The sequence below is a fragment of the Orbicella franksi genome, chromosome 2 (genome assembly GCF_964199315.1).
Source record: "Orbicella franksi chromosome 2, jaOrbFran1.1, whole genome shotgun sequence".
NCBI lineage: Eukaryota > Metazoa > Cnidaria > Anthozoa > Scleractinia > Merulinidae > Orbicella > Orbicella franksi.
In genome coordinates this window covers 28,600,547-28,615,685 of record NC_138146.1, presented here as the reverse complement: position 1 = coordinate 28,615,685, position 15,139 = coordinate 28,600,547, and the positions used below count along the sequence as shown (strand labels likewise).

Below are 15,139 nucleotides of genomic sequence, written 5' to 3'. Positions count from 1 at the left end.
TTCTAGCCACTGAGCTACCGAGGCAACCACTGTGGAGTGACTCGAATATTACATTACATGTACATTCAAAGGAAACATCTATTGCCAGGCATTTGCTCCAAGGTCTCTCCGACTGGGAATTACTTCTGCAGACCGTCGAGACATGCTCATCGGACCAGATGAAAGTATCACAGCATATTTCGAACAAATTGTTCATCATCGGAGAGGTAAACTCTCAGAGTCATTATATCAGACCTGTAAAGTCAGCAGGAAGCCCGTACCTAACAATAACTTTCTGGGAATGCTTTTCCACAGGTAGTAGTTTCAAATAGTGTCTCAGTAGGGAGCAGTACTTTGACCAGGGTAGGCTTGCCGATATTGTTCCTATAGTGGTAACTGCTTCGGTGACAAGGTTGTGCTCCTTAGCGGCCGTGTGATCAAACACACAGTGTGTTACCAATGGCAAAAGATAGGCTGTAAGGCTTGTGGTTCTGAGGCTGTGCTGCTGACAATGTGACTGCAGGCGACGAAGTGCGCGAATGCGACGATGGAGCTGTAACGGAAAAAAAACCGCGGGTCATACTGAAATCCTTTTCTGATGGGAATTGAAGCACTATTTTTGACGATGCAAAGCGACCAAGCCGACAAAAATAAAGCAATATTTTTTAAATGTTTTTCAGTTTTGTGAAATAACTGTGGTATTAGCCCTCCGCACTCAGTATTCTGAAGTGTTCAAGTATAGCCTGACATTTGTTTCTTAAAAGGGTCAAGGAATCTTATTTACCTTTTATTTTCTGGTTAACCAAGAAATTTGGCGATACACTTTACTCTCACAGTACGTCACGCCACCCGGGTGGATAAATAGAAACCAGTGAATTAACCCTGTGATGGACGCATTGTAGTATCCCATCCAGGGGGGTGGGGGAAAGTAGAAATATTCCTAGTCCGCGCGTAATGCTACGGAAACTCGTATGAGCTCCCCCTATATGGATCACTTGGCTCGACGCAGAGTTAACATTTTACACCACCAAGAAATAATGGTAGCAGTGAAGTTACTTCACTGACAAGTGTATTTCAGATAAACTGTCGAAAACTATGGTGGACATCACATTATTGGGCAAAAGACGGACATGCACTAATATATCTGCGGAAACTAGAAGAATTTCGTCCTGAAAATGAGTGCTAAGATCCTGCCTCAAGTACTTTTTTCCCATACCTGAATGTGCTTGATGTTTTCAAAAAAGTCTTTCTCGGGATCATCGTCCTGGAGAACCTTAAGATCTGTGAAAGAATCGTGTTCAAACTCACGAACCATCGTGGAAAGCACATCTAGGAATTCGTTCCTGGTTGACTGTGGATAGAAATTCGTACAGGTCCGTCAGTGTTATTTTTTTATACATTCACGCACAAACTGAGCTTTTGAAACGTAAAATATCTGATAACCAGGCATCGTTTCTAATGGATTATAATTGACCGCTACTGGATAAATCACTGGTTCTAAGCAAAATGAGACGTAAGTTACAATAATGTACCTCCTTCTTTGAAGAGAGAGCTTTTCTGCAAGCCGGTAACAGGCACTTCATGATGAGCACATGAAATCTCTCGTCCTTCACTCCACCCCGCTGTACAACATAACGCACGATGCAACTCATGCAGCTGCCTGCACTGTCTCTGATGGACAAGTCGTCACTGCACAACACGAAATAGATGCAGTTGTGTAGTAATGGCAGAATTTCATCTGTTTCCAAAGCGTCTTGCTGGACCAGAAGCTTAGCATTGGCAAAGCCCTCCAGTCGTGCATCATAATCAGGTTCTTCGACGCGTTTTGAATTCCAAGCGTTCAAACGAGCAAGAATTTCACACGCATTCGACGAGAAGCTTGAATCAACACTTGCCAGCTCAAGAAACACATCACACAAGCATTGTCTTGTACTGCGAGTGTTAATCTGCGAGAACAGCTTTGACAAAGGTGTAACGAAGTCTTTTGGTCTGTCCACATTGGCCAGTAGACTTTGAACAGTTTTCAGAATGTTGTTCGCAGTTTCTTCCTTTTGAAAAGAACTCAAGAAAGGCAGAAGGACGCCTATTAATGTAGCAGACTGTTTCGCATCTTTCACAAATGGGCTGATTTTAGACAAGACTGAAAGCTCTCGTTGCGGAAGAATCACTTTCCCCTTATTTTTTCCTTTTGAGTTGTCGATAGCTCGTTGGACTGAATGACTCAGATATTCCAAGATCTCCGAGATGTATGGAAGAACTAATAACGTTCCATAGCTGAGCCTGATATCATCGTCGTATTTCCAGGTTATTCTGTGAGAGAAAGGCAATAGAATAGCTTATTATTATAGCCTCTTTAAGTGCAGCGTGAAGACCCCTGTTTTCAAAACACGATTTGAACGTAAATCACGTATGTAGTCTGGACACACTGCACGCTACACGCTACATGCTACACACTGCACGCTATACGCTACACGCTACACGCTACACGTTACACGCTACACGCTACGCGCTACGCGCTACTCGCTACACGCTACGCGCTACACGCTACTCGCTACACGCTATACACACAAAAAAACAAACAAACAAACAAACAAAGATCCAGCAGGGGCCTCAAGCAGTTTGCATGTTATTCTTCATTGTATGATCCTCTGCAAGCAGACGTTTTAGTTTTTGTTTAGTTACAAGGTACAGTTGTGGGCGATTTACTCACGTCAGTTCGGAACCACATTCCAATAAATCGCTTTCTTCATCTCCCATCTCTGATTGGCTCGTAGCAAGAAGATTGTCGGTCATCTCAATAACCATGGCAACCACATCCTCTGACACTGACGGAACACGCAGACATGCAAACACGCAGTACATGATTGACAAGTCAGGCTTTTCAGCTGGTTTTCTCGAGAGCAAGGGAAAGAAACGAGATTTCTTCGACCAAGCAAACAAAAGTTTGAGCAATGGCGTTGGATGTTGAATGCTCTCTTGGTTAAGCTTCTCTATCTGAAAGAAAAAAATCAAAATGTTTGAATTTAACAAATTAAAAAAGCACGATGACGATTGAATTTTACAAGTCCAAAACATGCATTTCTCTCTCCAATGACCACGCGACTTTCACGGCCTTCTATACACCTTGTATTACTACTCAAACAATCTTGGATGTGTTAGGTATGTCCAGTGCATGGTCTTACCTGAGGCCACACGGCTGACGAGAACACGGACTCACAAATGGGTTTGAAGTCATAGTCAGTCATAAACTCAAAAAATTCCGTCAAGCGAGTAACGGCCAACTGTCGAACCGTCTTCATCTGAGAGACAAAAGACGGGTGAACCTGAAAAAAAAAAAGAAAAGAAAAGAAAAAGGTTTGGGCATTAGTGTTAAAAAAAGCACTATGTTTGGGCAGAGAGAAATCTGCCTTACTCGACTATTTGCTTCACTCTTTGCTCATTCCGTTGAAAAAATAGTTGTTAAGTAAAATGATAACTCGCCGCACCGTAAACCAAATTCTTTGCCACATCATAAAGCACAGAATAAAGCCTAATTCTTTCCATATAACGTACAGTATGATTGACGGACACGAATTACAAACCGCCCTGAAGGGCGTTAATTCAAAGGGTCCCGTAGCATTGTAAATAGTGGTAAATCTTCTTGAATCCTGTCACAGAGTGGATAGAATATCAGAGCAGTAGCATAATCGTCCTCAACTTCTTATCCTCAGGTGAACAACTTGATCACTCACACACGTGTTTATCCACCCGTATTAACTAACCATTTCCCGGTGTTCGAGAGCAAACACGCAGGTTGACAGCAATGACAGGATGATTTGCAGGATGGAAGGAAGAAAAGACGACGCCAGGTTTCCCATCTTGTTCAGGATCTGCGACACCATTCCCAGAAACCCTTGTTGTTTCTTCACAGGGACAACACTAGAGAGATCTGTAGCGGCGGTAACAATCAGGCCTGGATCATCTGCTGCTCATACGAAAAAGCAATAAGGATTTACAACATTAGCATTGAATCCCGTAACTGAGAATAAAAGTGAAATCGTTTTTCCCCCAAAATGCCATAATTTACCTGTGTATAGGTGTTTAAAAGGCGCCAAAATGAGATCCATGAAGATTTGTATCTCTTGTTGAGGACAAGAGGCCAGGAACCTCAGAACTACAGCTCGCCTCACTCCGACGCCCGCTCTTCCCCCGGTACCAGCCCCAGTCCACCTCTGCATTTTTCCGTAAAGAAGTCTGTGTACGAGAGATAATCCTCATCATAATCATAATTATAAAGAAATTTCCTCCACAGTAAACGTTTCGTTAATCTTGATGTACGAAGCAATTTGCGCACAGACGCACTTGTAATAATTAACAAAAAGTTTCAGAATGACGTTTACGTTAAACGGCGAAATTTCCTCTGATTTTGCTGTGTTTCCCGCTAGTCCTGAATCAATCCAACACATAAAAACAAAAAGTCTCCTATTCACAGAAAATACGAATATCCTCAATTAAGTGTTCAAATGGCTAAATAAGGAACGCCAAAAGTTTCATTTTTTTGCTGTTTCCCATACAACGCAAGCGTCATTCGTAACTTCTCTGATACCGCAATCACGTGATGTGATCTCAGTAACAAAAGTTACAAGGAGTGTCTGGTCTGAAGGTATAGAGAACAACATGACTGCTTAGACATTTACCTTATAAGGATTGGCATCAGCCCGTCTCGATGGCTTTTAACCACAATTCCGTTATCCTCATCAACCGAAAAATGCGCCAACTCATCTCGAAAGTTCTCATCGTCTAATAAGCGCTCAATATTCTCCTTGTAGGACTCCAGATAATGAAACTTGTACGTCAAGAGACACTGGAAAGAAAGCTTCTGAACCTCAGCCTCTCTGTGAGCCAAGAATCTCATAAACAGTTGCCTTACTTCGGATTCTTTGAAGAGCGCTTTCGGGTTTTTAAAAGTTGTGAAGAGAGTCAGATAAGTACAAAGAGACTTGGTGGCTGCTTTGTGTCGCCTTTTGTGAAGGTTTCCTTGTGGTTCCTCCGTAGTGTTATCTGCTTCATTCTCCGTGGATTCTGGTTCTGTCGGCCTTCCCTGTTGTTCAGAGCTGCTTTTGGCTCGGATGTCTTGGGAAGGGGCTACGTTTTCCATCGCCACAAAATATTCATTGCTGTAGCAAAGCGGAGGAGAACATTAAACGTACGTGACACACTGTAACAGTACAACTACAGGTTTACAATTATAAGACTAACTAAGATGCCAACTGTGCAATTTTGAAAAAAAAAAGCGAAGTAAGACAAAGTACAGACCAAGGTAAAGCTGAATACGCCGTAGAGCAGTTTGCTACACGTTTGGCTTAAAAAACTCGCGGCACTTTTTCATCCAATTAGGAGTAAAACCAAAACCAATCGCGATTCGTGTACACTCGTTTTCCCGCGTTTTGCGTCAGCTACATGTGATTACTTCGAGTTTTTATTGGTTCACTGTATTGTCTGTGTCCTTTGTGATTGGCTAGAGTAATAACTTTGGTTTTGGTTTTACGACACTCAGTTGAAAACCGCTCAATGAGATATTATTCTAACAAAATCGTCTTATCTTATTCTTACCTAACAAATCTGAGGAATAACGGGACTATGTCACGTGACTTCTGCTCAGCGATTTCCGGAAAGGAAGCCATTGCTTTCCACAACAGCTGGCGGAAGTTGACATGGTCTGCCCTGCTTTCGTCCCGTGCACCTAGCGAGGTACTGTTATGATTGTCAAATATTTCATCGAGACATTTGATTGTGTTCCTGCCAACTGGTTCGCCATTTTCTATTGCAGGTTGTTTGTTGCTTTTTGTGTCCATGTCTTCATCTGGCGCCTTTGCTGAAAAGTAAACAGTTTTGTCAATGTGGGTCACCTGGCCGAATGAAGGTGAGAGGGACTTAAGACCCCAAGACTCTGAATGTAACGTATTATGTGTAAAAGGTATGCAATCAGGTGTTTATAAGTACAAGGTACAGAAGTCTACAATATCACTTAAAGCATTCTCTCATTATCACGATATATTATTACCTGATTTCTCTGCTGAGGTATGGAGAAGCTCGCTGAAGATTTTCCAAAAGTTCATCACGTTTGAACTTTGAGCAAAACTCGCGATAATTTCAATGACGGGATCCCACAGCGGGCTGAAGTTCACATAAAGCATGCCTGATATAAGGAGCAGAGCAGCATCTCTGCACAAGTCTGGCAGCGAGTCGTACAATGCTGGAGTAAAGCGGAGTTTCTGCAGACACACCAGCTTGTCCCTGTACGTGTCTAAATGAGCCGGAACCTCTTCGGCTGAAAGACACAGTTTAAATATGGCGCGTTTCCCCGAGGCAAGCGGCTGCAGCGAGAAAAAAAAAAGGCATTATAGAGATAAGAAACCTGTACATTTACATCAGCTACACAATTGGGTAAAGGACTTTGACTAAGACATATGAAAGGTCCTTGGCGTGAAAAGAGCGTTTTGAATGGAGAAAAACGCGTCCGCATTCAACATGCCTCTTCTTTTTCTTATCCCCTTTGCCGCTCTAAGGAGCATAGGGCATCCACAGTTCTCCTTCACTCGTCTCGATCCTGGGCTTCAAGTTACATTTCATGACATCCTGAACCTGCTGTATCTACAGCAGTTCTTGTTCGGATGACCTCACCCAGTGTATCAACAGACATGCATTATCAACCAACAGCTACGCAAAATAGCAACTTATGTACATCATTCATTGAAGTTCTAACAACTTACATCCTAGGCCCAGTCCACAATACACCAGAGACATTTGAAAACGCATCTTTAATTCACGGGTAGGCCTGCCGTCCACACTACTCCATCACAGAGACGGAACTTTTCGAAGACGCTCTTCGAAGCGGAGGAATTTGCCTTTTAGTGTGGACGGAAAACCCTTTGATAAAGGATCTTTTCGAGAACGATGACACCACGATACTGACGTGATTTCCCTGCCCGAGTTTTTCTCAAATACAAATACAAATGACCGGTGATTGTTGCGTTTTCAAATTTTTCCGGCGTAGTGTGGACAGAAAACATTTGATGCTCTAGTCTGTGATTGCTGTAAAAATACTGTGCAAATAAGTACAGCACCTGAAAGCATGCATACACAATGTTTTCAATCTGTACTGTACCTTGTTATCTGAGGAACTCCTTTCTGGCTGATCAAAACACGACAAGATCTTGAGGGTAAGAAGACGTACAACATGACTTGCACAACAAAGATTCAGGCGTAGATACGAATATACTTCCTTAAGGTTTTGCTCGCTAACAAAACTTTTAATTCCATGTTTCCTTGCCACTTCCGTCAGTTTGAAACAAGCTTGAAGAACATGAACATTGTCAGGCCAGGACCTACAGCAAGTACGATAAGAAAAGACATACGAGCGCTATTAGCAGGGACCTTCTAAATAACAATATATACATACAAAGTCTATTAGATTTCAGCCCTAAGAAAATACGCGCGCTGATTGGTTAAAAATTGTGTTTATATTAAACAATTAGATTATGAGCTCGAGATTTCTATTTAAACAATAGTGTTTCTGTCGAGGAACTATCGGCTGATAGTTGGCCCACGGAAATTTGATGTTCTTAAAACAAATATTTGCCCGAGAAGCGAAGCTTCGAGGGCAAATACGCTAGTTTTAAGAACATCAAATTTCCAAGGGGCAACTATCAGACCGATAGTTCCGAGACATGAACACTCTATTGTCTTTATTGTTCACCACTAAATTTTCTTCCGTGCGCCAGTTCAAAAATCATATCGAATTATTTTCACCTTTTTTTGATGAAAGCCGTTAAAGCGAAATGTAAAATTTGAAAAAGAAAACAAACAAAAACCCTCTTAATACAAATTCAATTGTTTATTTTCGATAAGCCCGCTTGTTTACAGAAGTATTTTCAAGGACGAGTACTATCCATCCAGGTATTTTTCTCGGACAGGCACTATGGGCTGATAGTGTCTTTCCGCGGATGAACACTATCGCGTCACGTGATCAATTTAAACCAACAAGAATCGGAGAAACTTTAGTGGTGAACTATCACGCGCCCTCGTCAACTATCACGCATAGAAATCGAGAGCGAATAATCCAATTGTTTTAGTATAAATCTACTAGTCGTTGAAAACTTTATCTAAATCCTCTTCACAGACGCCTCGAAAATGCCAAGAAGCGGCCGCCCGTCTAGTCTGTTCACGCAGCACCGAACTTGTGTATTCTGTTTAAATTGTTAAGAGCGGGCGCAAAATCAAAAAAAATTACAGCTAAGAAAAAAGAAACAGCCATGGAGAGAATAAATGATTGGAATGAATGAATTCGAAATGTCCTCTTTATCCTGGTGGCTTTAGAATAAAATTGGCGGTATGTAACCAATTAAAAAGTTCAATCAGTTTTAAGGACGATTCAGTGGTTTTTATCGTCATATTCATTCCACTTTTGTGGTACACCTGTACGTGCAAGGTTGCTGCTAAAGTTGCTGTACTCTGCAGACAACTACTCTTTGTGCCTTTACAACTAAAAGATGGATAAAACGTAAAATTTACCTGATTAAAGTTAACAGGAAGTTAAAGTCTAAATGCTGAACAATTTCCTCTGCGCTTGGCACAACCAAAGTGTATGAGTGAATGGCCTGACTGAGTACGCTCAAACATTCCACATCATTTCCAACGGACTGGTCTGACGAAAGGCGCTCATTGAGCGAATGGATAAGGCTGAGGAGCTGGCTGCAACACTGAGGACTATCTAATGGACTACAGAATCAAAATGAAAAGTACATGTATTAAACTATCAGGACTTAAACACACTTCTGAGATAGAGACTGTACAATGTGGGAGAAGGATATCTTTACTTCAAAAGTGGTCAGGGGTATGGATTCCCTAGTTCGTATGTTGTATTAGTATGGTGTATTATTTCCAGGCTATAAGGTTTTTGACACTTTGATAAAGTTCTCACTCACACTCACATTCGTCTCTTGACCTCTTGCAGCTACATGTGCATGTACAACACTTTTCTACAAGCATCCTTACAGAAACATACATTGTACCATGATGGAATCAGAGTTTTTTTGCGAGGTCAAACAAAGTCTAGAAGATTAACTACCAAGTTAAATTTAAGAACTATAGCTAACAAATTTATCACACTCTGGTAAAAATCTAGTAAGGACATTTTGTAAGAATTAATCAGAACAGAGAAGTGGGGCTCTCTTAAGGATGCAAGATGTTGTAACAGCAGCAATCACTTATTGTAGCAAGCTCAAAGTTGATATCAAAAGACAATACATTCACATGTTTTAACTCTGACTGTCAACACAGCAGAATACTTTCTTTGGCACTTAACTAGTTTATCATGATAGATGTGCATGTACAATGTAATCCACCAATCCATTTCAGGATGAGATAAAATTTTAGTTGCCATTCATGTATATGTATACACAGTAGACTATACTATAGGTTGGAACTCACCTTATACAAGGAATACACACAAGAACACTCCATATTAAGCAAAGCCTGTTCTTGTCCAACAAAGTGCCATCATCTAATGTCAGATTATCAAGAAAAGCCCTTAAAATCTTTACACCATGTTTAGTGCCACATTTGGGAAAGAAAATCAAGCCTTTTAAGCTACCCAAATCAAGGCCAACTTCACTCCTGGAAGCATTTTGAACAATAACCTCTGTCAGGATAAGGAACACTTCTTCAAGTTTAGATGAGCCCTTTAAAAGCTCTTCTTGGCAGCAATTCAACAAGAAAGGCAACACATCTGCCTGGAAGTTCTCCCACTTCAAAACATGTCTACAAAATGTAAATAACTGTTCACGACTGTTTACTGAATTGAAGACCTTCAATGTCAGTTGTTTACAGAATCGATCTCTTGAAAGTTCAGTAAATGATGCCTGTAGAAGTGTTGATGCAAGTTCAAGCAATGGAGAGGTAATGACGTCTGATGTGAAATCATTAACCATCATTGTCTGGACCACCTGAAAAATATAATATAACATTTCACAAATTTAGTTGTAGACACAGAGTTCTCTGTTATAAAGGAACTGGTAAACAGTCACTGACACAAATGACTACTCCCAAAGGAAGTCAAACTCATGCCATTCCACTCCTGTTGGACATACAGGTCTTTAACTGACAATTTGTAGTAAACTAATGGGAGCTGCAAACATCCTAGCAATATGTGGAATGTTTGCTACATTTGACCCCTGTGAAGTGGTATACATCTAAATGTAGCTCCCATGAATTTCCTACACAGTGTATCTCTCATTGGTAAAGCACTGACCCAATGTAGAAATAAGCTACAGCAGGGCACAGATTCTGCATTTATGGGGAGAACTCTGAGAAAGAATTAGGTTTCTAAATTTCAAATCCAAAACAAATTTAAACTACAAGTAACAAAATAGAATATAAACATGTACTGTTATGCTCTCTGCATAGAAATACCCACTCACATTAAATAACTGTACTGGGTCAGATACCAAGCTACCAGACTTCCAAGAAACCCAAGCATTAGTCAACCTTAGAAGAAAACCTATTTGACTCTTCAGGGACTCTTCTTGTTCACTACCATACTGTTTCTCGTTCCAAACACTCCATAACCTTTGCAGCTCTTGAACCAGAGACTTCTCAACCACTTGACAATGTTCCTTCACAGTGTATCTTGCCATTCTCTCAATCATGTGAACGAGTGACTGGAAAACCTTTCCAGATAAAAAAGATGGACAAGTCTCAGGCAACGTATCTTCTGAATGTTTTATAGTCTATCCCCAACCCCACAATGGTATAGGAATCCCAGGATTAAGTTTTCCTCTGCCCGAACGGCCATAAAGAGAGTATACTACTGTAATGTACATGATTTGCTGCTGCCACGTAACGAGTCCACTTACTGCACACGAACCCGGGGATACTTTGAACTACCGATTTGTAAGACACATAGGTTTAGGAACACTTTTATTATGAGCCATATTTTTAATTATAAATAGTTTGCATATTTTTCCTTGTATAATATAATTCTTTTTTTATTGTAAAGTAATTCGTAATTCAGCCGCTCCAGGAGCTGCAATGAGTTTGCTAATAAAAATCTATCTATCTATCTATCTATCTATTTATCTAGCTATCTAATGTGTTGTATTAGCGGGACCTACATGTATATCTAAATCAAGAGTTGCTAGAGTCTATTGTGTTGCACAACCCCCTCCCCCTCTCTCAAGTTTTCCCCTGAAGCATTTTCACAGGACATTTCATTACAACTGTATGTGGAGACAGCTGAGCAAGAATATTGCTAGCCATCCTATCCCTAAACTTCTTATCAAAAAAAAAAAAAACTTATGGAAATTAAATTCCTATTGTAGTCAAACACCATCATAAGGAAACCACTATTATTATTCATATGAAACCTGAGATGACTTTCCAAGTGGAATGTGTAAATGTTATGAAGCATAATCCAATACGAGTTACAGTGAACAAACACACCTCCTAAAACAGTTAATATAACGTTGCTTTTAACTCAAAAAGCCAATACATGTAGTTTGTGTATGTTTACATACATACCAATTCCCACTGCAAACAATGCACCACACCAATAGATTTGCTTTGAAAAACTCCAGTTTTAGAGAACAAGACAGGTAGAACAGAATCTGTCATAGAATGGAACTGCTTTTTCACTCCTTTGATCATTTCAAAACACAAAAATCCAAGCCCTTGACATAAGTCTGGCTGAGAGTCAAGTGCAGAGAAAAGTATGTCAAACAGTCTGCTGGAGTCTTTGATTTTTCTCATAAGGAAGGAGAAACTCTCTGCAGCAAACTGCTGAATGTAATTCTTTTGTTCACCCACCAGAAGTGGACTGTACAAACTGAAATAGAAATTCAACGATTCCATAAATTTATATGGCATCAATAGACAAGTGAAAATGGCTGTGTGTACATTTATATATTTGAAAAACATAGAACTGTACATGCATACGAAAATAAATTAAAGACCTCTGCTGCAGAATATTTATCTTTAAGACAAATAATAATTATGTCTGTCTCATTTTACCTACTTACATTGTGACTTGATTTATGGTGACCAAGTTTGCAATAAGGGAACCAACATCCTGTGATATCAAGCACTGACCTGATATGGCTATCATATCATGGTCACTTGGCCAAATCTGAGTACAGTAAATAATTAATCGTTCCTTTTTGGTATATGTTGGTGGCATATCAGGCTTGTGTGGTCTTGCCACGTGTATTTTGGCTTGACTAAATGTACGTCTCACCAAAATACAAACTATCACTCGTCCAAATGCGCCTGATATGCCACTGAAGTATACCAAAAAAAGTATGATTAGGTATGGGTACAATCTGTTGAATATGTTTGACTGAGTCTGATTGGTTTGGAAATCAAACTCAAACAAAGTTCGGTGTCTAATTTTGTTCAACTGCAACACTCAGTCGAACCCAATCCATGGAGCAAGTTTGATTGAGTTCGATCTCTAAACGTTCACTTGGCTATGCAGAGTGTCCCTCTAATCACTTACCTAAAGACTTCTTCGATATCTTTCACCATGTATCTCCAAAGAAACTTAAATAGATAGCTCAGAGTCGTAAATATACACTCCAGAAGGTGGGTATCTTGCCAACAGCGATTCAGAAGAGATACAAAAATATTGAAGAAACTACTGAAGTTTGGGTAAAAGTCAGCCTGCAAGTCTCTAGCCAACTGAACAACAAGATCTAACAAGGACTCCAACGCGAGACTTCCGGGAACTTGTAGATGCGTTTTCAACAATGCTATAACTTGCTGCTTGTGGTGAACAAGCTGAGCAAGACTTTGAACGTATTGTCTGACCTCTGAAGCAAAGTTCTGAAAGTGTAAAGTGCAGTTTAGCTCCGTCCATTTCGCAAGAGCTCCACAAAAAAACGTATCTTCGTCCTCTGGAGTTTCGGTACTTCTTTGGATTTTGTGTGTCACGTCGACCTTAATAGCTGCAATACGCTCAGAAAATCCCTTAAACCTGTGCGTATTTGTTTCTTTCCTCTTGACCATGATTGCTTTTCCAACACACAGACAGAACTATTCTTTACAATCACGAAAACATTTGGCAAATGATTACCATGTGCTTTAGCAGAGCTGGGCCGCCATCTTGAATTATTTTTACGCGAGAGACTGGAAATGAATTCCGCTGGCCAATCTCACATTTGGTCTAAATCGGTCCATTGTGATGGAGTACAAGGGCCCATCTTTTCAGTGTTTTGCAAAATGTTCCAACATGTTTTTCTTCTTCTTTCTCTCATTACTGTGATTCCTGAGCAGAACCTACATCAGGGCCCACTGTAAATACTGTTTGCCAGGTTCCGTGAATTTTCAGAAAACTGCTCAACACCTAGAGAATAATCTATTTTATAGTTCATCAAATATTTTCGCTAGCGCGCGATTGGTCTAATCGCTTCATGTGACTGAATATACCCTAGCTAAAATGGGGAATATCCGAGTGCTATATTCCCCAATTTTCAAAACAGTGCGTATTTCTGCAAATATCACAGCTCACAGTTTTCCTCGAGCTACACTCTCGGAAAACTGTTCATTTCTTGGAACAGCTAATATTCGAACATATTGTCAGGCCAAATGGAGGCTATTGTTTGTATAATTATCATCTAGTCCTGTTTTATTAAACTAGCTCAGTTTCGACATCATCTCATCTCACTCAACTGATTGACAATAAATACACAAAATTCTGGAATGCAAATACTGCTTTTTATTTAGAAGTGGGTTTTACTTAAATTGATTCCATCGGTCTCTGAATTTCGCAGTAGGGTTTTTAATTAAATCATCGTCATTAGTTTTAGCGATAGTTTTTGGCAACGGAAAGGTCCTGCAAAATAAAGCAACTCATGAGATGGTCGAACGTAACTGAGAAAAATGTCAAACTTGATTCGCCGAGTTTAGTTACGTGTAAGAGAAGTTGGACATTAATCCCGAGCCTTATTACTATGCTAACATAAACTGGTACATGGTTCTTTCTATTGCAGATATTTATGCCATTTCTACGAAGCCAACCACGGGCGTCCGCGCTGGTCCCGATTATGTCCTCTTCACATCTGTATGAATGTGTAGTGGTTTTCCCGCAGGTGTAGAGTATTGATTAGTGAGTGCCTTTTTCAATGTGACTACCCTACTGCCGGCTTCCTTAAAGCTGAATTCACGACAGCGGCCAATTTCTCTGAGAAAACCTTTTTCGTCGGTGATACTTGTGCTCTTTCTATGACTGGACGGTATTGGTGAGTCACACTGTGAATTCTGGACGTTGTGTTTGACTATTCTCCCTACTTCTCTCGCTGTTCTAAAGCTAACCTTCTTATGCATGGTAGATGAAAAGTGATTCCCCTGTTGCGGAGTGCGCGATTGGCAAAGCGACTTGAACACTTTTAGGACGGCGCTCTGCATTCTGCGACTCAATGCAACAGCAATGAGAGGATTGATGGTATGGGCCATGGAACAAAACACTTGCGCTATTGCATTGAAATCAGTGCTCTGTCGTCCGAGGCTAAGCCATACCAGATGTGCAATAATCAAGGGTAAATAAGAGGTAGCTAATGTTATCAACGAAGCCAGAGAAGCTAAATTAATCCTTTTATGCATTCTCCTCAGCCTCTTTGAAAAATCCGAACTAAGCGGCTCTTTTACCGCATCTTGGTTTATCGCTTGCAGAAAGCTTTGCATGCGACAGAGTGAAAACAGGGTTGTAATTATAGCTACCAGAACAAGAACCGCTGCAATGATAGTGCCCGCTGGAGGACATCGAGATCTGGTACTAGTTGCTAAGCCCGAAAGTTTCCATGGTAACGGGTTACTCTCTTTAAAAGAACAATAAGTGATGATTGCTTCTACCAGAGTTGCGAGCCAAATAGCAGCCAGGCACACTATCAATGATGTGGATAAGTGATTTTTCCTTCTTTTACCAACATAGGTGGCAGTATTATAGCGTTCGATACTTAACACAATGGTGAGGTTGCAGTTGAGGAATATCATGACGGTTTTTAAAACAAAACTCGCCTTGAACATCTCCTTTGCTTGAGGATAATTAATTTGCAGCGCAGAGAATGCAAAATCGTGAGGCACCACGACCAGGCAGGAAGTTAAGTCTGATATTATTAAATTGATCAAG

General features: G+C 40.5%; 1 protein-coding gene across 1 annotated transcript in view; it reads right to left on the bottom strand.

The window, feature by feature from the left end:
• LOC145479116 (small subunit processome component 20 homolog) overlaps nt 1–13,672 on the bottom strand; it is a 34,775-nt gene extending 21,103 nt beyond the window's left edge. Inside the window, exons 1-16 of the mRNA XM_081457374.1 lie at nt 12,512–13,672; nt 11,539–11,842; nt 10,440–10,688; nt 9,451–9,965; nt 8,533–8,739; nt 7,127–7,346; nt 6,023–6,335; nt 5,572–5,833; nt 4,656–5,135; nt 4,046–4,212; nt 3,741–3,943; nt 3,162–3,302; nt 2,690–2,973; nt 1,512–2,289; nt 1,196–1,330; nt 261–532 (exon numbers count right to left, since the gene is read on the bottom strand). Coding sequence (XP_081313500.1) covers nt 261–532; nt 1,196–1,330; nt 1,512–2,289; nt 2,690–2,973; nt 3,162–3,302; nt 3,741–3,943; nt 4,046–4,212; nt 4,656–5,135; nt 5,572–5,833; nt 6,023–6,335; nt 7,127–7,346; nt 8,533–8,739; nt 9,451–9,965; nt 10,440–10,688; nt 11,539–11,842; nt 12,512–13,020 — 5,039 coding nt within the window. The 5' untranslated portion in view covers nt 13,021–13,672. The remainder of the gene's footprint in view (nt 1–260; nt 533–1,195; nt 1,331–1,511; nt 2,290–2,689; nt 2,974–3,161; nt 3,303–3,740; nt 3,944–4,045; nt 4,213–4,655; nt 5,136–5,571; nt 5,834–6,022; nt 6,336–7,126; nt 7,347–8,532; nt 8,740–9,450; nt 9,966–10,439; nt 10,689–11,538; nt 11,843–12,511) is intronic.
• Between the last annotated feature and the right edge of the window lie 1,467 nt (nt 13,673–15,139).